This window comes from Lithobates pipiens, unplaced genomic scaffold (genome assembly GCF_037356315.1).
Source record: "Lithobates pipiens isolate NorthernLeopardFrog02 unplaced genomic scaffold, aLitPip1_a1.2 Scaffold_8, whole genome shotgun sequence".
In the NCBI taxonomy this organism is placed as follows: domain Eukaryota; kingdom Metazoa; phylum Chordata; class Amphibia; order Anura; family Ranidae; genus Lithobates; species Lithobates pipiens.
The window spans coordinates 556,334,089-556,361,816 of record NW_027507903.1 but is presented as its reverse complement, the minus strand read 5'-3'; the positions used below and the strand labels follow the sequence as shown (position 1 = coordinate 556,361,816).

Below are 27,728 nucleotides of genomic sequence, written 5' to 3'. Positions count from 1 at the left end.
TTAATTAACATAATTGCGTAATCGTTTTGTATGTTAGTACAGCTTCTGACCTCACCAATACCACCAGTGCCCGTGTCTTGTCTCTGCCCCCTTGTGTTTTCCACTCACAAAGCACAGCCTGTGATGGAGCAGCCGTGTGTGTGTGTGTGTGTGTGTGTGTCATTGCAGCCGCAGTGTCATCACAGGGGGTGCTTTGTGAGTGAGAAGGCAACATTAGGGCTGGGTTCACTTCACACTACTGTGATGGGATTTTAATTCAATTTTAAAAACTTCAACAAAACTGCTTGAAACTTGCTGAAGGTTTTAGAGAAGCTTCTGCTCCTATACAATCTGAAGCCTGTGTGAACAAGGCCTAAATGAGGACTGGCCATACACTACGAAAAATCGCCCGCAAATCAGTCATTCGTTTTTCAGTCAGTTAATGGGCACAAAAGCAAAAATAGTTGGAAAGTTTTTTTAGCTAAAAAAACGAAGGGAAGGTTTGGAAACTTTCTGCCGAACGAACAATTTGAAAAGTTAATGTATTTCCCAATCCGAACTGTTTGCACTAAGTATACAGTGGGGACGGAAAGTATTCAGACCCCCTTCAATTTTTCACTCTTTGTTATATTGCAGCCATTTGCTCAAATCATTTAAGTTCATTAATGTACACACAGCACCCCATATTGACAGAAAAACACAGAATTGTTGTCATTTTTGCAGATTTATTAAAAAAGAAAAACTGAAATATTACATGGTCCTAAGTATTCAGACCCTTTGCTGTGACACTCATATATTTAACTCAGGTGCTGTCCATTTATTCTGATCATCCTTGAGATGGTTCTACACCTTCATTTCCATCTGTGTTTGATTTATACTGATTGGACTTGATTAGGAAAGTCACACACCTGTCTATATATAAGACCTTACAGCTCACAGTGCATGTCAGAGCAAATAAGAATCATGAGGTCAAAAGAACTGCCTGAAGAGCTCAGAGACAGAATTGTTGCAAGGCACAGATCTGGCCAAGGTTACAAAAAAATGTCTGCTGCACTTAAGATTCCTAAGAGCACAGTGGTGCTGTGTGTACATTGAGGAAAAAAAAATGAACTTAATTGATTTTAGCAAATGGCTGCAATATAACAGAGTGAAAAATTTAAGGGGTTCTGAATACTTTCCATTCCCCACTGTATGTAAAACAAAAAAATAAAAATAAAAATTCATTTATGGTCCACTGAATGATTAAATGGGTTCGGCCGATTCTTGGTATATTGTATGGCCAGGTTTCCTCTCAATTACTTTTACACATGTCCCAGTGTTGTTACTCTTCTAGAGTAGGACCATTTCACCACTTGTGGACTGCCCACCCGCAAGGTACTGCGGACGGGCGGGCCCATACAGGCAATGCGGCATACCTGTATGTTGCTGCCTGTTTTTCTGGGTTTATGGCATGCACCACCCTGCCGACACCTGACTCAGTTTGCCATGGCCCCCCTCCTCCTTCCCCCGCAGCCAGCACATTCAGAGCGCAGCGTGAATCGCGCATGCGCAGTAGAGAACTGGCTGTGAAGCTGCAAGGCTTCACTGCCAGTTTCCCTTAGTGGAGATGGTGGTGGCGGCACCCCATAGCCAATTAAAAAATTGGCTCGGGTGAGGACAACTTTGGATTTCTGGACAGGTAAGTGTCCTAATATTAAAAGCCAGCAGCTAAATTTTAAGAAGAATTTTTTTTTTTTTTTTTTTTTTTTTTTTTTTTGGGGTTATTGGATATGTGTTATAGCAATAAACCAAATTTTGTTTTCGTTTCAAAATTTTTGGTCTTTTTTCGCTTGTATAATAAAAATAAAAAACCCACCAAAAGAAAGCTCTAGTTGTGTGGTAAAAAAATGATATACATTTTGTTTGGGTACAGTGTTGCATGATCACGCAATTACCAGTTAACGTAGCACAGTACTAAATGGCAAAAAAATGGCCTGGTCATGAAGGGGGTAAAACCTTCCGGAACTCAATTGGTTAAGAGGGACCAATATTGTTGTATGCCTTTTTGTGTCTGTACGTAAAAATATGCAACTTAGACAACAGATTTTATCACGATGGTTTGTGGTGTAGAAATATGCTGACTAACACTGCTTAAATTTTGGCTGATTCTTGCTGACTCACATGTGCAAATAATTTTGAGGCTCGACATATAATCAATTGCCTAATAGTTTTATGTGTTAGTACAGCTGACCACAACAACCACCAGTGCTGCAATTGTGATTGACGCCAGTTCCTGTGTCTTGTCTTTTGTGTAAATTTTCCCAGTCGCAAAGCACAGCCTGTGATGGTGCAGCCGTGTTTGCGCCAATGCAGCCGCAGTGTCATCACAGGGAGTGCTTTGTAACTGAGAAAGAAACATTAAGGCAAGGTTCACACTACTGTGATGGGGTTTTGATCCAAATTTCAGAGTTAGTTGTAGTGCACCTCCTGATGGGTCTCGGTTGTGTTTCGACTGTGGTTTGCATATTCTATAGGGGGGCAAATTGCACAAAAGTAGTACAGGAACCTTTTCCAAAAATGCACTGCACAAAGTTACATTAATATGAACAGGCCCCATTGAAAACAATGTGATTTTTCCCTTGTCATGCGATTCTGTGTGACTTAAATTGTATCTGAAATTGCACTAATGTGAACCAGGCGTAAGTGGCAATAGGAGCCACATCTGATTTCCGAGTCTTTGCTTTATGTGGTTTGCTTGGAGAAGCTTCCATCCTCCTACTTTGTACATAACTGTTTCAAGGAAAGAGCATAGAACACAATGAAGCGTCTTTACCAAAAAGACTCCGATGCATTTCATATTATTTTATTGTCGCAGAGCCAATGAGGAAATTGCCCAGGTGCGGAGCAAGGCCAGTTCAGAGGGTGCAGCGCTGTCAGCCAGTCTGAGAAAGGAGCAGATGAAAGTGGAGTCCCTGGAAAGAGCACTGCAGCAAAAGGTGGGTGCTTTCAGATCTCACATGTCAAGATGTCTCACATGGCAGGCCTCCTCTCCACCCCTTCTCCTTCCAGTTGATTTCAAATTCACCCAACCGGCGGACTGTCTGGGTTACACCAGGGTTTGCCAAGTTCCCCGAGTACCATAAAGGGAAACCCTGCTTGCTCTGATGTACTATAAAGGGGAACTCTGATGTAAAGGGGGTTCTGGGAACTCTGATGTAAAGGGGGACTCTAATGTAAGGGGAAACGCTGTGGACTCTGGAGAAATATGCTGGCTAAATACTACTTAAATTTCATCAGATTCTTGCTGACTCACAGGCACAAATAGTTTTGAGGCTTAACATATTTGATATCTATTTACTCAATAAAAAGTTTTTTGATATTTTACGAAACAACTGGGTATTCAATTTCTTTTTTACTGAAAATATGGATTTGATGAACAATAGTGCAGATTTCATGTGGCTCTATTGGCATTAACCAATTTGACCCAGCTTGACAAAGGCGCAGTCACTGTTCAGGTATTCATGCAGCTGCATTGTCACGGCTGCCTGAAAACAAAAGCCAGCAAATGAGATGCATCCACCCACATTATTTAGCTGGCTGAATGAGAGAAATCGATGTATTTATGCAAGTATTTATGTCTGGGTAGTATTAGCTTGATACATGCTGTAGACCACCGTTTCTCAACTGGAGTGCTACAAAGAGCCCTCAGGAGTGACGCGGCATATGGACAAAAACATACTATGTTAACTCCTGATTACAGATAAGGGAGAGATTACAGTCCTTAGGGCTCTCTCCTCCTATCTGCTGCTATCTGTACTCCTGTCGGTAGTCCGGAGTCTTTTGTGGGACACTCAGCTGCATTCTACAAACCGATGATGACATTGGTTGCTAAGGACAGGTAGTCGGCCCACTCAGCCTTCTGGGTTGACAACAGGAGTACAGATGGCAATAGAGAGGAGGAGAACTCTGGAAGTGTAGGCTATGTTCTCTCCCTCCTGTCTGTATATAGGAGTTAAAGAGGAACTGCAGTCTGCTCACATATATTGTAATAAAAACATATTTGCCATTCTGAAGCTTCCCTCCAACCACTGTGCATATTGTTTCATATATACTTTGATTCTGTACTTGCCAAATATGCTGCAGAAATCTTCCTCCACTGAGTCTGGCTGCATTCATTTTAACTGTGGGGGCAGCTAAAGCTGCTGTTCAGACAGAGGCACACCTCCAGCTCTGCAGTTTTCATTGACCCTCTTATGATTCATCCCCTCTCCCTTCCTAGCAAACTCTCCCAATAGTGAGAGAGAGAGCTGTGCATGTCTTAAGCCTAAATTAAAAAATAAGTCTAGAAGGAGTGGACTTTATAGGCACCCAAATAAAAAACCTAATAAAATGTTTTTTCTTATTTTATTAAAAGTAAATATAGACAAAAAAGTTGAAGTACAGTTGTTATAGTAGCATATAAGATACAGTTAGTTAATTATATACCCTATACATATAGACATTGGCATCACAAATTAACAAAATTCATAATCATAAATCAGGAACAGTCCCTAGAGCACTGCCTGATGAGAGTATCTGATGAATTGTTTGTTCGAGTCTACATCCGGGTATATCAAAGATTTCATTTCAGAGGCTCGAAATGTTGCGCGTGAATCACGCTTCCTCAGGAGCAGCAATTTTCTAATAAATAAGAGACACTAAATAATATACATATACAGTGATAAAGACATTAACAATCATAAAAAGAATAAAGAAACATAATTTTTTGTGTAACCAGGGGCGCACACCTAACATAGCATAGAGGCAGCAGCAAAGCTACCAAGTGGGAACATATTAGAAACTAGTACTATATTAAAGTGTTTAACGAATCAAATGGAAACTCACAAGGAGGGAGGGCATCCCTCTAGCAAAACATTGATCAGTTAGTAAATATTGGTGTTAAACGGATGACTAAAAAGACCAAAAGTCGTACTTCCCATAATGGTAGTAGGCTAAAAGTACATAATAGAAGCCACGCAGCCTGAGCCATTGCACAGGACTCTCAGCGTAAAAGTATGTGATATACTACTATAGCCTCAAAAAACAAGCGGGTTATGCTTCAAAAAACTTTTCATTATAAAAGTGACTATAGAGGCAGGCAGATGATCCCATCAATTCCTTATAGGCAGAGGTAGGGGTAATAGAAAACCCATCCAATATTATAGTGCCTATAGAAGAGAAAAATATATAACACAGGGATAACAAAAGGCTTAGTAGTCAATTTACACCAAACTGAGCAATGTATATTATTGCAATCAAGGACCCGAGAAAAGTAAACCAAAGTACCTTATCAATAAGGCGAACGTATCACCGCTCAGCGTCAAATCATCACCGTTCGGATAGAGACAATTGCGATGTTTAGGATGCCGAAGCTGAATAAATATGTCCCTACCGGAGTGTGCGTCGCTAAAGCGCGCCACGCACCTTCGGTCCCAACGAAGGCCATTGCGCAGACGCCGAACCGTCGCCGTGGTAACGGCTAAACAGGGGGCAAGTGCGCATGGCAGGGACGGGAGCCTGGAGGGGAGCAACAATGTCTACCCATCCGAACTCTAACCGTCAATCCCCACACATCCGATCACGCTGAACGAACAGATGTGTGGGGCTGTACGGCGGCACCATGGCAACCAAATGCCTGCAATTCTCAATGCACACAACCAAAAAGGAAACCAGCGTGAATGTGCGCACCCCTGAGGGAACAAGGCAGCATTACAATGGAATACACATAAAACATATAATATACAAAAAAAGGGGGTTAAAAAATCAGAACAAACATTGTAAAGATACAAACATGTCAAAAATGACAAGAAGGGGAAATATTAATCACATTAAGAGTCATATTATAATTAGTATATTATAAAATACATTCTGTACCTTGTTAGAAAAAAAAAACAAGGTACTGAATGTGTCTCTCATTTGTTTATTAGAAAATTGCTGCTCCTGAGGAAGCGTGATTCACGCGCAACATGTCGAGCCTCTGAACTGAAATCTTTGATATACCCGGATGTAGACTCGAACACACAATTCATCAGATACTCTCATCAGGCAGTGCTCTAGGGACTGTTCCTGATTTATGATTATGAATTTTGTTAATTTGTGATGCCAATGTCTATATGTATAGGGTATATAATTAACTAACTGTATCTTATATGCTACTATAACAACTGTACTTCAACTTTTTTGTCTATATTTACTTTTAATAAAATAAGAAAAACATTTTATTAGTTTTTTTTATTTGGGTGCCTATAAAGTCCACTCCTTCCAGACTTATCATTTTTTAATTTAGCTAACATCGGGACGTTGGCACCCTATTATTGGTACTTTCCTAGTGTCACCCTTTGTTAAAGTACCCCGTGAGCATTTAATTGTATCTATGTCTTAAGCCTAGGCTTTTTACCAGAGAAACAGGGAGTGGGCTGTATAAGGTATTTACTGGCAGAAAAAAAATGTTTTACTATCCAAAGTTAAAACAACTAGGGCAGAATATTTAATAGATGGAATGTTGAAAAAATTATTAAATGTCTGCTTTAACACAGAGCGTTCACAGATCAGAGTTTCCAGGGTTTATTTCTGTCCCCTATCTCCTCCCCAGACTGCTGGAGATAGAGAGCACAGCTCCCACCTCCTCCTGGTTCTCTCCTCCTCCTGTAGTGAACATGGGGACGAAATTTTGCTCTGAGGGAGCATTTGGAGGGGGAGGAGGAACAGGAGAGGAGATTTTGGGGGGAGGCGGTTTATATTTGTGCTAGCAGGGGAAGTGTTTTGGGGTAGAGGATTCACAACCTACAGACTACTGAACTCTGCCTCACAAAGTACATTCTAGGAGATTCGTTCACACCTGCTATAGTGCGGTAATGTGTGCAAAATGCGCTGCTTTTTGCAGATGCGCAGGGGTGCCAATAATCCTTAGCGGCACCCCCATGCATCTAGTAAATGTGCGCATGCTCGCACCTGCTAAAAATGAGAAAGTTGTGACAGCACCTTTTTTGCGTGCAGCCCATTAAAACACAACATGCAAAAAAGCACACGTACTCAGACGCACCTCCTGCTGTGAATGAATCCCCATGATTGTGTACATTCCTAAAGGGTGCCTTGACTTATAAGGGTTAAGAAACCTTACTGTAAACTATCCCTTCTATGTGCATCTCCCATACTAGATAATAGATTGCAAGGAGACGTCCCCCAAAGGGGGTCTCCAAAGTATGGAAGGGAAAATGGGAAAATAATGGACTATCTCGGTACTCTGAACAGAGTAAGCATAAAGATAAAACCTAAAGACTTTTATTAGTACATAATTTAAAATACAAAGCAGTATCCACATGCAAAAAATGCAACTATAAAGGTTTTTTGTGTACAAATATTGGACATTACACCGGTACTTAAATACACTCCATGGTGGCTAGTAGGAGTTTCAAATTTCCTCAGTGCAAGGCCATCCTCTACATGTTTCGCAGCTCTAAGCTGCTTCTTCAGGAGTAGCACAAAACAAAGTCTTTATACAAGATAATAAAATTGGTATGTTAAGCACCAATCATAAATGGTTATATATAAACAGAGAAAAACAATTAGTTGGGGGAATGAATTGTGTACAAGCACTTTTCATTGAAGGCCCATTGGAGATCAAGGCTAATCCATAGCGTCACCAAAATTTTCCTGTGGTGGACATTGGGGACTGGATAGGTGGTAACTGCATTTGGATTAATTAGCCACTACAAGAGAAAGGAAAGGTTGTACAGAATTTTGCACTGGCACACAAAGGTCGCCTATCATAAAATTGCCTCGAATGTGTACAACTAACCTGTTTGGCCAGAAATTGATGTGTATAGCCAGGGGGGAGAAAAAGGGGCAAAGTTTACCCACTCTGAGGCTGCAATAGGGTATGGGTACCCTCATAAATATACAGCTGGGGCGCATAGGAAGCAAAAGGCAGTGGCTAATTAATTCTGATACAGTTACCACCTATCCAGTTCCCAATGTCCCCCACAAGAAAATTTTGGTGACACTGCTGATTAGCCTTGATCTCCAATGGGCCTTCAATGGAAAGTGCGTACACGTACTTCATTCCCACCAACAAATTTTTTCTCTATTTATATATAAGCATTTATGATTGTGGTGTAATGTCCAATATATTTGTACCTACAAAAAATGTGACTATCAAAGTTTTTTTTTTTTTTTATCTGGATACTTTATTGTATTTTAAATTATGTGCCAATAAAAATCTTTGTTTTATGTTTATGCTTTATCTGTTCAGTCCATAATTTTTTCCCTTCCCCGCTTTTGAGATCTCTTTGGGGGTCGTCTCCTTGCACTCTATTATCTATCATTGTCATTTGAATGATGGTACCCTCTACCTTTTTAGTTTATTTACCCAATTGGAGGTTTTTTCTTATTATCATCTCCCATACTAGTTATAAGTTGAAGAGCTGCTTGCTCTTTTCTGTCTTTATTGCTTATATGATAATTATTATTATTATTATACAGGATTTATATAGCGCCAACAGTTTGCACAGCACTTTACAACATGAGGACAGACCGTAAATAAACAACCAAAAACTACTATAAAATTACTCTCTGCATTTTAATTTTTTTCTCTACACAAATAGTATAGTTGCTATTATTTAAAACCTTCCTATGTGTCAGAAGCTGATTTAAAATTTAATTTATTCATATTAATATTTGTTTTTCAGAACCAGGAAATAGAAGAACTGACTAAGATCTGTGATGAGCTGATTGCAAAGATGGGGAAGAATGACTGAACAATGTCTTTCTCACTACTCCAGTATGACATTCCCCCACCCTTTCTACCCATCAGCCAATCAGCATGTGTCATGGAAGTAAAAAAAAAAAACCCAGAGCAACTTGAAGTATACTTCTCCATTTCGAGATATTAAGAGCACACTGTGTATGGTTTCTGACCTATTAATAGTGGACCTTCCCTTTTTATAACATCAGATAAGTGGATTCCCCATGGGCAGCAGGGCCAGTGAAAGCTCCCTTCCCTGTATATATGTCACCAGCCTGGTCATGTGATCTTTCTGCATAGTACATTCTTTATAAATGTAGTTGGTGCTCATATTGTGCTTCCCGTTAATTTAACCTGCAAGCTCAGTTTACAGTCCACCGAGTCCTTTAGCAGTCCTTACTATAGATTTACCTTCTATAGTGCTACAGAAGTACCTAATCTAAGAGGATGATGGACAGGAATTAAGCCCGCTAAGCAGCAGAAGTAGAATTAACCAAAGTAAAATGTGTTAATGAGAAATAGGATTTGTTGCACAGTAAAAGCTATTTGCATGGCTGATGGGAAACTAGAAGGCTGGATCTAGCAGCTCCCATAGGTCTCAAGAAGAGCCTACATATGTTGTGTTGAAGGGAAGAACCTATTACTTATGTCTGACAATCTATAGTATGCTCATTGAGGGATAACTGTGAGACACAGCCGTTGTTGTACACATTTGTCTTTTTATATGATGCCAACCTGCCTCATCAGAGGATCTTATAAGAGGATTTGGATGGATTTGCATGTGTCCTGTCATAATAATAAGCATATAATATTGGCTGGTCCAATAGACAGCTGAGTGCAGTTGGAGTGTGGTGGCACAGTTTTTAAAGGCGTGTAAAGTAATAAACTTTGAAACTGAGATGGGCAAAGTGCAGTAACACAAGCAACTAATTTACAAATAATTTCTCACTGATTTGGCTACAGTAAAGTTAAATCATTTGGTATAGGTCAACTTTTTAACTGCCCCTTATTAAACCAAATAGTTTCTAAATGCTGCATTTTGCTCTTAAGCAAACCTAGCTGTCATCTGTTTCAAAGGAAGTCCCTTTAAAGCAAAACCTTAGTATGATTGCAATGGATGTGCAGGCTTTCGATCTGTGTTACTACAACACCTAGAATATCATCTATGCATACCAGCTTAGGTTGCCTAAGTTAGATGGAGTAGGGGGTTAGTCTGCCCTGTGTTTATCCTTAAGAAGACCATATAGATCAGTGATGGCTAACCTTGGCACCTCAGATGTGTTGGAACTACATGAAACTTTCATATAATGCTCATGCACTCTGCAGTGTAGTTGAGCATCGTGGCAAATGTGCTTCCAAAACATCTGGGGTGCCAAGGTTCGCCATCACTAAATAGACCATAGATCAGTAGCAGGTGTAAAAAGATATGAGCCAACCTTGGTGTGGCCAGTTTTAGGAAGGTTCTTGGGCACAATAGCAGTGCTATAAACTAACAGCATATTTAAGTACAGCTCCAGATCTTCGGAACATGTTGATCTTGTACAAAAGTGCAATGAGATAAAAAAAAGGCAGTAAATAATATTTATTCTATTTTTATATTATTGTGTTGCTAAGACTCCACTAGAGTACAGACAGTACATTTCACTAAAGTCCCGATATGGTTAGTAGCCATGTATCTACACTTACCTGCATTTGACAACAAAATATTTGCCTAAAACATGTCTCAATGTGCCAAATTTACCAATATAACTTTGAACCCAAATTCCTGAGCCCAAAAAAAAAAGTGCAGTACATCTCTAAAATAAATGTACATTTCCCCATGTTTTATCCCTTTACAAATGCTTCAGGAACAGTAAATATCTGTTGATGTGCCATAAAGAAAGTGAGCTCCCCAGCATCCTGTGTAAGTCGACAACTCTGTCTCTGCTGCATTGAATCCCCAATTGGTTTTGTCAGCCCTGCCCATTTTCCCCAGCTGGACTACAAAACGCCTTCCCTTATGTTATGGGAATTGAGAGGTGTCCAGCAAGAGAAAAGACAGGCAGGGCTGACACCACCGATTAGGATTTCAGTACAGCTCACTGGATTGGCAAGATCAACAAGTATTTTTATGCACTTGAAGTATTTTTAAGGAGACAAAACATGGGTAAATATGTTTTTCAGAGATATGCTGATATTTTTTTCTTTTTTTGCCCAAAGATACACTATTCAAAAGGAGCCCATCAGGTGACAAATACAGGAGTTGGTTTGTTTTTGTAGGTGCATGCCCTGGGACTGTCATCCTTCTCCTTTCCCCACTACCTGGTGAGTTACTGACCTAGAAATAAAATGGGAAGATAAGACGTTGGAGCACCTGTTATGCACATGCATCTTCCTGGTCGAAGACTCACTGAGCGGTAGAGTGATAAGGAAGAAAACTCCTGGATCATGTAGCTGTCAAGACAAGTCAACTTTTCCTGTACTCTTCCCCTGTCATGAAATGAACCTGTTAGATGTTCCTTACCTGGCTCACCTGAGACTCTTGTGCTGTGCTGGAAGCTGGCATTATCTAACCCCTGGGAGGAGCACTAATTCTGGGGCATCAAAATCGCTGTATAGGAGTCTTCACAGCTGTGTACTAGCCAGTATCCAGCACCAACAGTCTCCAGCCCTGACAAGGAAGGATTCTCTCTGAATAGTTGCATACCAAATTAGCAAGACATGTAATCCATATTTTGGTGTGGATCGCTTTGTAATAAATTTGCTCTGTAAGCCACCTCTAAGAAAGCCATATGACTTTAACAAGATAGGCAATTCATCCAACCCAAGGACTATTTCACGTGCTGCTCTTTTATCTTGGTTTACACAGCCAACCAAGGGTGCACCACTGCTGCTGATTTGAAAGTTTTTTTTTTTTTTTTTTTGTATAATCTAGGCACATTTATAGAATAAACTTTGCAGATGGTGTTTATTACCTTTAGTTTACACTGTATTCAGTGTGATAAACTAACCTTTTCATTGTCCCATTGTCCCATCTAAGACTGGAGCTTCATGGGTCATTTTTAATCTATTGCTATTGAAAGATTTAATCACTTGCTGTCATTCACTTTATTAAGCTAGCCATACATTAATACAAAAATTCAGGTGGTTTAGCAGGGGCCGTCTGAATTTGTCGAATTATGTATTGGTACCTTGGTTGTACACAAGTAAGTCTATCAGTCGACTTGTGTACAACCAGCCTGTCTGTTTTTTCCCCAAACGGCCTCTGGCTATAGCCAGCAACACTAATGATTGTGTTCTGCTGGCAGAAAAGGTTCCCCCCTGGCAGAATAAAATAGCACTGCAGGGAGGATTCCACCATCAATACTGACTTTGTTTATGGGGGAATCAAGCATTTTTTTTCCTTCCACCCATGGGGGAGGAGGTGAGTCCCCCTGTTGGAACAAAATAGCAAGCAAGGGAGATCGCTGTACTAACGTCTGATAGTTATTACAGTGGCTTCTACTGAGCTGTCAGTTTTGTGTGTTGAATGAAAAAAAAAAAAATAGTAGTGTGTACTAGGCTTTAGGCTAGAGTTACACAGGAGTGTTTAAATAGCTCCATCTTGCTAATAGAAAATCTCTAGAAGTAGTGATTGCACACTAAACAGCTGAAACAAATAGCTCTGTATAACGATAGCATGGTGCATGTAGTGGCATCTTGTAGCGAACAATTGCAAATGACTGGGAGCATTGTGCAATCGTGCAAGATTAACTGCTTAATGCATTCTACTTGTGTGTGGCTTACTCCATAGTGAGCTATTTGTTCCATCTGTTTAGTGATTAGTTACTGTTACTAGCAAGTAATTGCATTTGGCCATTATTTTACTAGCACTGTTGAGCTACTAAAAAATCTCATGTATATCTCAAGCATAATGAGGTGACTACCAACAAGTGGTTGAAGCCTAACTCAAAGCATTACCTGAAATATTATAATTTTACTCGCACCCCAGCTCATGGAGGATTTAATGCATTTTATTTTTTATTTTTTACATCTAGTGGGTGATTTAAAATGGAGTATTACCATAACCAAGGGCCCATGCTCTTCTTCCCTGCTAGGGATGAGCATGGGCATGTTCAGATCCTAGTCCAAAGCCAGATGAGTGAGCCCACCAGGAAACTCTACTGAGCCAATCATCCACACCCCACAGCTGCTTGTATGCAAGGGGCATGGGCATGCCTCAGCTACTTATGATTGGACCAGTACAGTGACAACTTCCTGATGGGTTCACTCACCTGGGTTCAAATTAGGATCTAAACATTCCCGAGCTCACCTCTACTCCTTGTTGCTTCTGGTTATGAGCCACCATTGTACCTCCAATCTATGTGGTGATGTAGTAGGCTGTGGAGAGAAGATGAGGAACCTTGGATTGAGGTAATATCCATCCCCTGGGAAAAATGGACATTTAAAACCTCTATCAGTTTGGGGAAAGGGTACATGTCAATCTATTAGATGATGCCGGAGTTCAGCTTTATATCTCTCAGTACATTGCCCCATATTATAGCACTAATGAATGTGTCCGGCTGAGTATTCACTACTTGTATCTCAGCATTTCACCACAGAGCACAGTGAATTCTTGCAGATTTTAATAGGTAATAAATTCTATATTCACTAAAAAAAAGCTGGAGTTGCTTAGTTGTAGCCTAGCGAGTAGAAGTTTGCCATAACCAATTTGTACGGTATTAATGCTTCTTTGCCCCCTAGCCAAACCTACTAACAATGGAAGAGTTCTAATGGCCTTATTCAGAAAAAACGACTGTGGCCTTTTTTAGGCACATCATTTTTCTGCTGCTACTGTCGAATGCAAAAATGAAATCTATTATAAAGGATATATTTTTCCAGGTAGATGGAAGCCAAATAACCTTTGCCTTTTGCGGAGCCGAGTCCTAGCTTCTTAGGAAAAAAATAAATAAATAAAACCTGGCTTCATAAGCATATATACTGTATTTAACCACGGTATATTTTCTATACAGCAGACTTTTTTTTATATGTTTCAGCAAATACTTGATTATTCTCACACAAGCAAGATCAAACAAGATGTTAACTAATATATGAAAGTATATATATATATTTTCCTTGTTTGTTCAATATGTATAAATGGCGTCTCAAATCTGGCTGAAGTGTGCGTTTTGTCTTTATTTGCATTTGGATTCTTGCTTCTATATAAATGGGGTTCAAATGGAGATTTCTTGTCAATTTTGAGATGTACTTGGCTGCCCTTTTAATTGAACACTCTTATCTTTAATAGCATACAAGGAAATTCTTGGATACTGCCAACACGGTCCGGTGAATGTCCGGTGGACAGCTAGGGACTTGAACAGACAGGTGTCAGAAAGCTGCAGCTGAAAGCAGAGCTTTACCCCCGTACCTTTTATATTTCACAACCCGTGGTTGCAGGATATAACTTCTCTCCATGTATGGCTGGCCTAAGAACATGTTAAATACCTGAATGTTCATAGCCTGGTCCTAGGTTCACTTTCAGGGCCCTTTCACACGGGTGTTCAGTCTGGATCCATCTGTCATTATTTCAGACTGATCTGAACTGAACCACAATGTAGATGAAAAAAAGAATAAGGGGCTTATGGACTTTTTAGGCACCATAGACAACACAAAATCAATAATATAAAATATATACTTTATAATTTAAAACGTAGCTTAAAACCATATTTCACAATAATACTCATTATTTTATATGACATACAACAAGAACCGCTAACTAAATTTAATTCATTTACCAAAATTATCTTTGCTAAATTAATTAAATTTAGTTAGCGGTTATTGTTGTATGTCATATAAAATAATTATGAGTATTATTGTGAAATATGGTTTTAAGCTATGTTTTAAATAATAAAGTATATATTTTATATTATTGATTTTGTATTGTCAATGCTGACCTAAAAAGTCCATAAACCCCTTATTGTTTTTTTCTCATGATATATTGGAACGTGGCACAGATTTACACCTTCATGTATCCACAGTACCACCCTGTGTGCTCTGATACATTTGCTAAGTGTTCTGAACCACAATGTATGTGTGTGGGCGGGCAGATGGCTGGCCTCTTGGTGATTACGGCTAGGATGCACAATATTCACTGCTTTTGATCCTACCATAGATGATGGTTTCTCCTCTCCCTGATAGTGTTCCAACCTGAAGTTACAATCAAAAGGGTAAAAAAATAAAAATAACAGAAGAGACTATAAGCAGCTTTACAATATTGTTAGAATCTAATGAACAATTTTCCAACCTATCCATTCATTATTTCCTGGCGCATCATGGCAGCATAAATGAGGGCGGAGCCACAACCCTTTGTATGCTGCCATGAAGATACACCAGGAAAGGAAAATTACAGAAAGGTGAGTATACAATTTTCTGTTTTCATACAACCTCCTCTAAATTGTATGCATATTGGATCTTCTTTGAGCCCATACATCTTAGCAGGTTATACAATCACATTGTAAAATGCATGGCCTGCTTATTTTTTTTAATTAAATGTAAGAAGATTGTAAAGTGCATGGTATGGTTTTAACATTTTAAAATCATGTTCTCTGTGACTTTCAAGGAGACATGCAATTTGAGGCTGTTTCTTCTATAAGCTTTTTTGAGTATATTTGAAAGGTTATACAGGTGTTTTTAGAAGATTATTACTGCCATTTTTGATGTGTCCTTAAGATTCAGCCTTTTTGTTTTACCCAATGGAAATCACTGGGCGGGAGGAGATCAGTTAATAAGGGCTAGAAAAATGCTCAAATCAAGCCTTTTCAGGCATTCTCATTGAAGTCTGTGGGGCCCAAAATTCTCACTACTGCCTGAAAAGTAGCTTGTGTACTTTTTGGCGCAACAGGTGTTAAGCTACAATCAAGAGGACACTCAGATGTGAATAAAGGTTATTAAATACACTTATTTTTGGCTTGTTAAGCATTTGTGAGCTTTGAACTACAAGCTACAAAATGCTCAGGTGTGAATGGGGTCTGATTTCTGTGTGTGGTGTAATCTTACAGTTCTTACATAGAATTACCGTCAAATTGTAGAGTTTTCTTTTTTGTTTTTTAATGCTGTGTGCTGCAACAGTGTATAAAATACCTTACAGTCCAAGCAAATAAAAAATAAAAAAAATCAAGAAAACAGGATTGCCAAACGCTTCTAGCCTCTGCTAGCAAGCCACTGCATTACTTTTGTTGCAGACAAACCTTTTCTTTTTGGGATTGTGTGCTGACCAATCAGAAGGTGAACAATGCCCCACACTGTGTTCTTTGTGTGTTTTCTAACCAATTTCTATGAGAGCTTTTATGTCATTGTGAAGAATTCCACAGAAAATGCTGAATTGTGCTTTGGCACCAGTAGAGGAACACTTTGTCATCAAAGGACACTTTCTATTTGGATGTGTTGTCTCGCTGAGTGTGCAGATGGCCGCGGCGCTGCCCTTTTCTTAGTACCTGTAGGTGGTATTAAGTTCATCTCCATCTGTAATCGTGTCACAGTCAGATGTCTAATCCTATAACAAGACAATCACACCAGCAGCCTAGTTTCCAGCTCCTGTCCTAGAAGAGGTTGCTGCAGGCACCGGTGTCACCATGAAGGCCCTATTCCTCCTCAGCCTGGTCCTCGCTCTACCGCTGGGCAGTAAGTGCAATCTCATGGCAGTTTTGTTGTATCGTGCATGTTTAAGGGATAAACTCCCCAAAATGAATTGTTCTCTTGTGATTGAGCAGTGGTGGGATGAAGGGTCTGATGAGTTCTTGGGGAGGGGGGACTTTGACATCTCTGCCCTGTGTGTGTTTTTTTTTTTTTTTTACAGGCCATGAGGTCTTAATTTTCCTACGTCTATAATGACTCCTAAGGGCTTTGGAAGCCCTCCACAAAAATCTTCTGGCTGGAGTCACTAAGAGATTTATGGCAACTTTGGCTTACCCATCCCACCAGGATTTACTCAAACTAAAAATGTCAGATTTTGGGTGGATAAATTATTTAAATCTGGTAGACATTAACACTATTCCTCTGGATAAATTCTGACTGCATACTATGTGGATTTCTCAAGTAAAGGAACCATTTCAGACATCATTTGGAAGCAATAACAATTGGAAGCAAAAATCTTACAACATGCTGGAGATTTGGATCTTCAGCATTTGTTCAGCAATAGAAAAAGGCTTCTTTTAAAAAATAAAGGGACGACAAAACTCATTGGGGTTATTGAAAAGGTGTGTTTTTTTTTTTTTTTTGTTTTTTTTTCTATACTGTTGTCGAAAGTAAAATTCTCCTTTTAACTACACATGGTTGTCTATGCAAATGTACATGATGCCCAATTTCTCATGCGTAGTAGTAAGAAGCTGCCAGTGGTGTATTACAAAAAGACCAACCTTCATAATACAGGAGTAATTTAGGTTTCTAATGGTCGCAGAGATAGATGATTTGAGACAGGTGGCAATATACAGGCAGACGTTCATCTAAGACCACTAAAAATGAAGCAAGTGTCCATGGCCAGGAGAGACTCGTGGTGGTACCTGACAACGTAATCAGCTTGTCAGTCCAGCGAATGTTATCCCCATGGTTTTGTTCCATTGTTACAGCCACAGGAGACGTTACCTGCAAATGTCTGATTTCAAGCAATATATATGCAAGCAACATAGAGACCTGTATATGGTGATCTTTTAAAGTTTATTTCCACTTTTGCAGCCAAATTGGAATTACACCTACTTTTAAATTTGTTACACGTTCCCATTCACATAGCAAAACTTTGAAAACTATTTAAAAATTGCTACTCGCCTTTTTATTTGCTGAAACAATTCTATAAAAATCTTACTTGGCTTTCCCCTTCTATGTAATGTTAAGGAAGGGGTTTACCAACCATAATTAACATGTCTGTACTAACAGGGTTAATTAAAGAAGGGGTTAAAGATCTCAAGACTTGAGTGGTATATTTTATGTTAATGTCCCTTTTAAAAAACGTGTTCCTATATCAGCCTTAACCTCGTACACACGGCATGATTGTTGGCAGGAGATTGATTGTTGACAGACTGTTGTCATAAAATCTTACGGTTAGTACGCTCCTTTTGACAATTGTCCAGCTTTCGGCCAACAAATGTTGGATGACAGGCTGGTAAATTTGACGTCAGATTTTCTTATGGTCAGTACACAAATCCGTCATACAAGAGTCAAAAGTACAAACGCGCATGCTTGGAATTGATGCTCGTCAAACGCAAAATTAGCAGAAGGGGCCCAAAGGGTGGCGCTCCAGAGCTGAAATTCCTTGTAGCACATCACTATGTTCGTGTTGGCGACCAACAATTTGTGTACCGTTAGTAAGCAAGACAAGATCCTGGCACACGCCCTTTTGACAAAAATCAGATGCTCTGTTGGCCAACAATCGTACCGCGTGTACGAGGCTTTAGGCTGGCCATACATTATACAAGTTTCCTTTAGATTTACCAAAACCGTATAATATGAGGTCAGACTTAAACACTTTCAATTTGTATGCAATCAGGCACTACATATCTGAAGGTAAATCTAAAGGAAATTGAATAAGAAAATTGTATAACGCATTACCAGATTTAGGCTGACCATACATTGCACTAATTTCAGGTGTGACTTGCATAGACATCTGTGCATGAAACTGCACAGGTGTCAGCCAAGTCACACCTGAAGTATCACTGACCTGTAGGTTTGAAATCCTGCGATTTCAAGTGAATTTGCACAATTTCAAAGTCGCATTTAGTGTGAACGGAGGCGTTGATGGAGGAATCCCTCCCGATGCGATAAAGTTTTTGACAGCTGAAGGTTCCCCCCCATCAAAATACAATGATCACTGTTGCTGGCTATAGCCTGCAGCAGTCGTCACATAAAAAAAGCCTGACAGACTGGTTGTAAAGTCAATCAATGGAGCACTTTCAGTACAACCAGCCTGCCTATAGATGGATCGAAATTCGACCAGTCACTGCTAAACTGGCTGAATTTTGAAGCCGTCTATAGCTGCCTTTACTCAAACTTTTTAGAATGGAGGAAATCTTGAAATACCTTTCTGGTCCAAGGGAACCCACCTGTTAAAAATTACTATCTATACAGCTCACTATACATTAGTGTGGTGGTCAGTGGGAAGAATTCTCCTCCTATTTGTGGTAACTGGGAAAAATCCCCCTCTTACAGATATAGTGAAGATGATCAATGGTGTTTGTGGTTACTCACCTGACACTCAAAAACTGCTCCTTGCTCAAGGAACCCCTGACAACCTCTGCAGGAACCCTGGGTGAGAAAGGCTGCCCTATATTATACCGATCAGCAAGTTATTCTGAAGAAAATGCAAGAAGACTATAAAGTTCTGTGTATAATCCTGCTCCAAAGAAATACCTAGAAAGCTAAGAAATAATATATCTTCTTTTTTTTTTTTTTTTTTTTTTTAAGAAATAAGATATCTTTTAAATATTTTTAGTCCTGCTGTGTGATTGGGAATACATAACCAACATACAGTGTAGGTTTTCTCAAATTTGGCTGCAAAGGTGGAAATACGCTTTAAAGTTATCTCGCAATAAGGAAAAGAAGGATGCAGATTATTATTAAAACAGTTTCTAAGTTGATGACAAATGGAATCGGACAGACAGAATTAAAGCAGAATGAGAAAAAATAGAAGAGAAAAGTGGAAAATGTTTAAGCAAAATAGATTAGAGGAAATAGAAATGGTCGGAGGGGGCGGTGAACCAGTGGTGGCAGGGGTAAAAGGGCACGGAAAGTCGGACATTTGGATCTGGGGGGTGAGGGGAAGGATGTTCAGCGTCTCACCCCAGGTTAAGAGAATCATCGGTGGAGACGGATTATCTTTCCACCTATGGCTCTAGGGCCAGAAGGGGGCCAAAAAGGGGGGGGGGGGGTTCCCAGAGATCTCTATCTATGTGAGTTGCATCAAACAGATTATTTTTCTCCAAAATTGGTTAGAAAGAGATTACTTTGATCAAATATAACAGTTAAAATTCATATCATATGTTTGTACGCTTAATACGCCAAGAAAAAGGCATATAAAATTAAAGGCTGTTAAACAGTGTAAAGCAGGGGTAGTGTTCCTTCAGGAGATGCATATTATCCATGAGGCCCATGTAAAGCTGTTTTAGACAGATTACCCAACATGGTTTTATGGGGATTCTACAACAAGAAGAGCAAAGGTGGTAGCCATTGGGATGGCCAGAGGAGTGCGGTTCATATTGGAGGAAAGGATGACAGACCCTGAAGGTTTATACCTCTTCCTAAAAGGGAAACTATATGAAATGGAATGTTCCCTGGCAAACATCTATTGCCCCAATAAGAAGCCAACTAATTATTTAGGCCGGTCATAGAGAAGTATATTGACTTTAAAAAAGGAAAGTGTGATTATGACAGGGGATCTAAATTTCTGCTTGGAACCAAGAATTAATAGTATGTTGCGGGTACTAGGAATGTACAGTTAAAAATAATAAAAAATAAATTGTATCAGTGTCAATTGCTGGACATATGGAGAGTACAGCAGCCCAAGACACTGTATTATACAATTTACTCCCCTGTGCACGCAACATACTCAAGGATCGACTATATAATGGCCAAAGACAGGTTGCTAGAGATGGTGACTAAGACGAATATTGAAATAACAATATTGTCGGACCATTCCCTGGTGAGCATGGAAATGAAAATACCAGGTGCCCAAAGACAGTTTAATTCATGGAGATTAAACGAAGAACTATTACAGGCTATAGAAGAAGAAGAAAAAATAAAAGAGGAAATAGAACAATATTTTAAAATAAATGATACAAAGGCGATAACGGAGGCCACCCTTTGGGAGGCCCATAAGGCCTATATAAGGGGCACCCTGATTGAGATGGGATCAAGAAAAAAAAAGGAAAGGAAAAAAAAGCATTAATAAAAGAAATCCATAAATTAGAACAGAAGCATAAAAAAAGGAAGGGGAATGGCTCCAGGCACTAGTGATAAAAAGGAACAAACTAAAAGATCTTTATGGGGAAATAAAATGGGGAAACATCTGACAAGAATATTGAAGAAGAAAAAAATCATTAAACTACATAGAAAAAATACAGAATAGTACTAGGGAGTTGGTATTCTCAACAACAGAAACAGCAAAAGTGTTCCAGAACTATTATGGGTCTTTATACTCAATAAAACAAAAGGGTCAACAAGAAATGGCAAGACTGGAAAAGATCAGAGTTCTTAAAAAGTGGCAGATTACCTCAAGTAACCAAGAATAAGCCAATTACACTGGAAAAACCCATAACAGAAGAGGAGATCAATACAGCCTTAAAATAATCAACAGTGGGAAAGTCCAGATCCTGATGGGTTCACGATTTATTACAAAAATTTTAAGAAAATGTATTACCTAAATTATGTTCATATATGAACGGACTTGGAACAAATTATGAGATGGAAAGGGAAGCCCTGTTGGCTTCAATCACAATCATCCAAAAGGAGGGAAAAGATAGTATCTTATGTTCAAGTTGCAGACCAATATCTCTGTTGAAGGCAGACACAAAATTATTTGCAAAGGTATTGGCTACCAGGATGAAAGATCTGATGACCGATTTGGTACATGCGACCAAGTTGGGTTAATCCCCGGCAGAAAAGGGTGAGAACATTGCACTTGCTTCAGAAAATTAGAGAGGAAAATACCCCAGGTCTACTCCTATCGATTGACGCAGAAAAAGCATTTGACAGGGTAGACTGGGGATTCATGATGAACATCTTGGAAGCCATGGGGATGGGTCCAAGGATGGTCAAATGGATTAGCATCCTACTGCAAATGTGAAGGTCAATGGGACTTTATCTTTCCCCATTGAAATGTACAACGGAATGAGACAGGGGTGCCCCCTATCACCCCTATTATTTGTATTATCACTAGAACCCCTGCTGGCAACAATAAGGAACAACCCAGACATAGGAGGGATTAAGATAAAATAGCAGCTTACGCTGATGATGTATTATTTTATATTTCTAACCCTAGGGTTACAATGCCCAATTTAATGAAAAATTACAGAGAATTATCCAACTTAAAAATAAATCTTTCTAAATCAGAGATTTTAAATATAAAACATAAATGGGAAGAAAGGTGCCTACAGCAATCATTTACATTTATATGGAAGACAGAACTAAAATATTTAGGAATAATATTAATATGATCCCCCCCAGGAAATGATACCAGGTAAATTATATCCCATTATTAAATGAAATAAAAACGGAAATAAGAAAAATAGCAACAAGGTCCCTCCCATGGATAGGATGAATAAATACCGTAAAGATGGTAATAGTACCAAAAGTTATGTACAAATTCCAAATGTTGCCTATTCCGCTACCTCAGACATATTTTAAAACATTAAAAAATATAATAAATTAATTTGGCAGAACAGGAAACCAAGTATCTCATTCTCGGTATTAAAGCGGGGTTCCACCCTAAAGTGGAACTTCCTCTGATCGGAACCCTCCCCCCCTCCGGTGTCACAATTGGCACCTTACAGGGGGAGGGGGGTGGAGATACCTGTCAAAGACAGTTATTTACACCCACTTCCGGGCATAGACTCCCGTGGGAGTCTATGTCATTTCCTGTCCTGCCGCGCTGTCTGCTGGGACACACACGGGTCCCAGTGACAGAGCGGACAATTCCTATTGCGCAGTAGGGAACCGGGAAGTGAAGCCGATTTGCTTCACTTCCTGATTCCCTCACCTAGAATGGTGACGGCAGCAGCCGAGAGCCGAGCGATCGATCGGCCTCGGCTGCCGGCATCGCTGGAACCCGGGACAGGTGAGTGTCCATTTATTAAAAGTCAGCAGCTGTAGTATTTATAGCTGCTGGCTTTTAATATTTTTTTTTTAGGTGGAATCCCTCTTTAAGGAGAGATAAAACGCAAGGTGGGCTAAAGGTACCAGACTTTAAAAAATACTATAATGCAGTGTTAATTTCACAAGTAATGGAGTGGACAAGGGTGAAAAATGAAAAAGATGGGTACAAATTGAGAACATGAGTGATACACGGCTGGGTAGAATCATTTGGATCCCACCTCAATATAGAGCACTGGGTGAGATTACACACGCAATGACATGAAATGTACTTAGAATTTAGGATCTAATACACAAACAAGGCAAATGGAAATATGATTCTCCACTAATATCACTGAAAGAAACTAATTATTTTACACCGGGAATAGAGAAATTATTTGGAGACTGGATAAAAAATGAAAATGCACAATTATAGGATATTACAGAAAAGGGGAAAATATGCACATTTCAAGAATTAAAACACAAGTCAGATTTGATAGTGATTAATGAATGGCGGTACCTCTATTTGAAACACTATGGGGGTTATTTACATAAGTCAAATCCACTTTGCACTACAAGTGCGCTTGAAAGTGCACTTGGAAGTAGTAAAGTCGCTGTAGATCCAAGGGGGACATGCATAGGAAATAGTATTTTATCTTGCACATGATTGGATGATAAAACCAGCAGAGCTTCACCTCATTTCATAGCTTCCCCTGAGATCTACAGCGACCGCACTTCCAATTGCACTTCCAAGTGCACTTCCAAGTGCACTTGTAGTGCAAAGTGGATTTCCCTTTAGTAAATCAACCCCTTTGTCATAACTTTGCCACAACCAATAAGATCAGTGGAAGATCTAAGGCCGCTGGAGTGGCGGAGTATGGCATCAAGCACAAAAAATGATATATCACAGATTTATAAAATTCTAATGCCAGAGGAAGGGCTGGAGGACCCACCATACATTAACAAAATGGGAAAAAGAATTGGGAACAAACAAAAATTAGGAAAAATTTGAGACTGGTACATAGCTCCGCAGTTGACACTAACACAGCTGAGATGAACTATTACAAGGTGGTATATAGCCCCAGATAAAATAAGTAAATATCAAATCGGGAAATCACCATATTGTTGGTGGGGATGCAAAGTAGTGGGAATGATGGCACATATATGGTGGGGTTGTCCAAAAATAAAAAGCTACTGGAAAGAGATCTTACCATTAATAAAAGAAATTACTAATAGAGAAATATTAGAAGAACCTTGGACGTGTTTGTTTCACGGGATAGAAAGTTCAATAAAACAATATAAACAATCTGTGATCCCTCACCTGATCTATGCAACTAAAAGTCAGATACTGAGATGTTGGCAAGAAACAAAAGGCCCCACAATAAAAGATGGAAGGGTAGAAGAGACATATAACTATATATATGGAATATCTGAGATACTGAGAACAGATTGGAAGGAGTTTCAAGAAGACGATGAGATATGTGGAGGCTGTAGGAGGATAAGATCGGGTAAATCGGGAGAACTGGGAGAAAAGGAAAAAATTTAGATAAGGGATGGGGGCGGGCGGAGAAGTGGGGGGGATTCACGGGGATGTAAAATGTATACATTAAATGCAATCACGTTGGATTCTACGCATAGTAGTCCATTATGTGTCACTTACCTGACACAGGAGCCAGCGAAGTCACCGCTGTCCCCTGTAGTCCGGCGCATCCATCTTCTTGGTGGGGTCTCGCAGCTCCGCCGCTGTCATTCGGCGAAGCCGCAATGACATCACTCCCGCGCATGGGAGCCGACACGCGCGGTATCTCCGTCGTTGAAGATGCCGCGCTCAGTGCGCCTGCGCGCCGCTGTCTACGGCGCATGCGCCATAGACAGCGGTGCCTGTCTTCGGGCAAATATCTCCTAAACCGTATAGGTTTAGGAGATATTTCTTGGACCTACAGGTAAGCCTTAATCTAGGCTTACCTGTAGGTCAAAGTGTGTTGTAAGGGTTTACAACCACTTTAAGCACTTATCTTATTTTAGATTAACAGCAAAATGTTTAGAAAAAAATATATATTTTTTAAAATGTTGAGTTTATACCTGCGTTTTTTTAACCTATGTGACATTCCTTTAATTAGGGTCGGCGGAATTATGCTCAATGTCCACTATGGGGCGCTCTTATGTAATAGTACGAGCTGGATATTCTCTAAGAGTCCACTAGAATGTATTCAGTTCTCTATTAGAGAAATTGCCCGCATTTTCACTTTCCTGCAACTTGAATTATCAGCTTCATCAAGATGTCAGGACAAGCATTACTTTTCTATACGTCTTTAAAGTAGATGCAAATCTTGAATGGAGTTTAGACTACTAAGGCACTGAGTATCTGAAATAATTGGCTTTATTTCTTTTTTTCTTTCACCTTTTCAAGCATTTTGTTGCATCTGAATGCTGCTGATCTCCTGCAGCCCCTTTGTAGCCAGTTCCTGTCTATATACACTGAGGGCTGCGTGGCATATTTTAGGGTAGGTTTCAAGTGACAATAGGATCTAGTTCGGAGAATATGCGATAGGTAGGGATTAGCTGAATTATTACATTTTCTTCATTTAGCCAGCAAAATTGACCTGAAAAAATTATTTTTACATTTTTTTTATTTAGAGGGTGTGTTTGGGAGGTGTATTCAGGGTGGCTTTGTTTATTTAATTTGGTGTTCTTTCCACTTCTATTGTGTGCACTGTTGCTTTACATTTTTTATTTAACTTTTTTTTTCCCACCTTCCATTTTATTTTTGTTAAAAAAAAAAAAAATCAAGCTAAAAAAGGGGTCACTTTTGGTACAGGAACAGGCCCCGGATATTTTAAAGTAGCTTCTGTAACCCTCGGGAGCCATTCATAGCCTATTGCAACTTTAAAAAAACACCTTAATTTCACCTACCCTATTGCCCGCAATGCATTTCACCAAAATCTTTGTAAAATTTTACTGAGATTTCAAGAGAAATGTAAACTCTTGAAGTGACATTAAAATTTTTTATTTTTTTTCTAAATAAGGTTTTGCACAGAACAGTCCCGGTCCGTTTCTTCTCGGGTCCTCCTTTGGCGCTTCTGGCTCGCCCCCCTTGACCAGTGCCCCCAAAAGCAAGTTGCTTGCTATGCGGACATTGGTGCATGCTCGCTCCCGAGCCCAAGTATTTGCATCCATAGGACACATACAGCCGCAGCTTGGCCAGCCCCTGCTCTCTCCTCATTGGTTTACTGGCTGTATATGACGGCAGTCTCAGCCAATGAGGAGAGAGAGAACCAGGACACCAGAGGCTCCCGTGCACATTGCTGGATTGAGAGGGGTCTCAGGTATTAGGGGGGCTGTGGGGGGAGCAGCACACAGAAAGTTTTTTACCTTTCATGCATTTACAGCCACTTTAACATCCTCATTTCTACTGGCAGGGTGACAAAACAGTAATATAAGTTGGAGATGGAGATAGTGTTGTCACCTTATAACAGGAAATGCCTGAACATGGACCTTCATGAACTGATCACCTGGGATATTTGAATGAAAGGTGCTGAAAATTACATTAACGTGTTCAAGATTTTAGTGATTGGGTCACGTACTTTCACTACAGATTGCTCTCATTATTATTTAGCTGTGTGTTAACATGCTATACATGGCTGCAAAAGCAGTACTATAAAGTATATATGAACCCTGCGTTTAAAGTGCATGTAAAGGAAAACTTTTTCACTTTAAGTTTGGGATAGAGTGGTGAGGGCTAGAACCTTTGTCAAGTTATTATTGCTTTCCATGTACCTGCTGTCTACGCACTATTTGTTCTTGTGATCACTGTCACCAAGGAATAAAAGTGAAGGGAAATGCCACCTCTATAGTTGTGGATAAATCTTCCAATGGGGGATACCTGTTTTGGTGACAACTGCCTAAGGGCTCACCAGCTGTGTTGCTCAATGCAGAAACATTACAAAAACAGTCCAAAATCTATTGTTTTCAATAGATAGCACTGGGTAAAAAAAGGATTTATTTTGGTTTTTGTAAATCAATGCAGTGCGGGAGAAAAAAAATAAGGGGGTCAATACACATCAGCTCAAATGCATTAAGCACAGGTCAACTTCATGGCTGCTCTTCTTAGACTGACTTCCCATTCAAATGGGCCACTTCCCACATAACATACCTAGACATTTTTCTTCCTAAGGTGGAAGACATCTTTGCCCTAAACTTTCCGCCTCTTCTGACAACCATCAAAAAATATCTTTCGAAGTGGCATCATGGTCTGTTTTCATGGTTTGGAAGATGTAGTATTGGCAGGATGAACATCATGCCTCGTTTGGTTCAGGTTCTTCCAATATCTATCCCGGGACCTTTTCTTGGAGTGGTCAGTTGAGCGCTTGTCTTATTCCTCTGGGCTCAGAAGCCTTCTCATCTTAGCCAAACAAAGCTATGATTGCCAAAACTACTGGGAGGTATGGCATTTCTGGACGCTCCCCCTTTATCATGCGGCATGCCATCTCACAAGAGTGCTGGATTCTTAAACAATAAAGTGTAAAGGGGTGAATAGAGAGCAAAAACTAAGCTGCAACAAAAAAAACATCAAATATCTCTATGGTGAACAACAATAAAAAACATAAGTTGTGCTTGTGATATAAACACTCAAAATGAAAAATTACATTTAAAGAGAATGATAAAAAGATTATGAATCAAATAAAAAATAATAAAAAGCAGTGGGTTGAGTCCATACATAAATCAAACAAAAACCCGATGGAAGGAAAAAATTGAGTCGATACACAAATCGAAACAAAGCACTGATGGAAGGAAGCAAGTCCGATGAGAAAAGCAAACATCCAGGGTTCATCCACCTTCGCCGAAAAAGAGAAGGGGGAGAAAGAGGTATGGAAGAAATCCCCAGTTGGAAGTGAGTCCCAATTAGTATATCAATGCCCTTACCAAAGACGGTGGACCTCCTAAATAGCAAGGTCTTAATCGCAAGCAGATATATCCCTCTGCAGGAATGGATGGGTCTCCTGTGATTCCATAGCCTCACGTCTCCATGATGATCAAAGGTGGAAGGACTGGACTTCCAATCTGGAAATGTCACTCAATGGCCAGGAGAGCCGTGAGTGCAAAAAAATGGAAAAACTCCAATAGTGTAATAAAGTAGATCGAAAAGCCTTTATTGCTCAAAATAAAGCATGCGGGAACACACATCTGCTGCAAAAAC

At 39.7% G+C, this 27,728-nt stretch overlaps 2 protein-coding genes across 8 annotated transcripts in view; both read left to right on the top strand.

Moving 5' to 3' along the window:
* Positions 1-13,872, top strand: part of TACC1 (transforming acidic coiled-coil containing protein 1) — a 215,365-nt gene extending 201,493 nt beyond the window's left edge. For all 6 annotated transcript variants that reach the window (XM_077469970.1, XM_077469968.1, XM_077469966.1 and 3 more), the window contains 2 exons: positions 2,834-2,954; positions 8,685-13,872. In XM_077469970.1, the coding sequence (XP_077326096.1) occupies positions 2,834-2,954; positions 8,685-8,753 (190 nt within the window). In that variant the 3' untranslated portion in view covers positions 8,754-13,872. The remainder of the gene's footprint in view (positions 1-2,833; positions 2,955-8,684) is intronic.
* A 2,287-nt stretch (positions 13,873-16,159) lies between these two features.
* Positions 16,160-27,728, top strand: part of LOC143960932 (uncharacterized) — a 47,353-nt gene continuing 35,784 nt past the window's right edge. The window contains exon 1 of one of the 2 annotated variants that reach the window (XM_077469963.1): positions 16,160-16,378. In XM_077469963.1, the coding sequence (XP_077326089.1) occupies positions 16,330-16,378 (49 nt within the window). In that variant the 5' untranslated portion in view covers positions 16,160-16,329. The remainder of the gene's footprint in view (positions 16,379-27,728) is intronic. The other variant, XM_077469965.1, reaches the window with a different exon arrangement.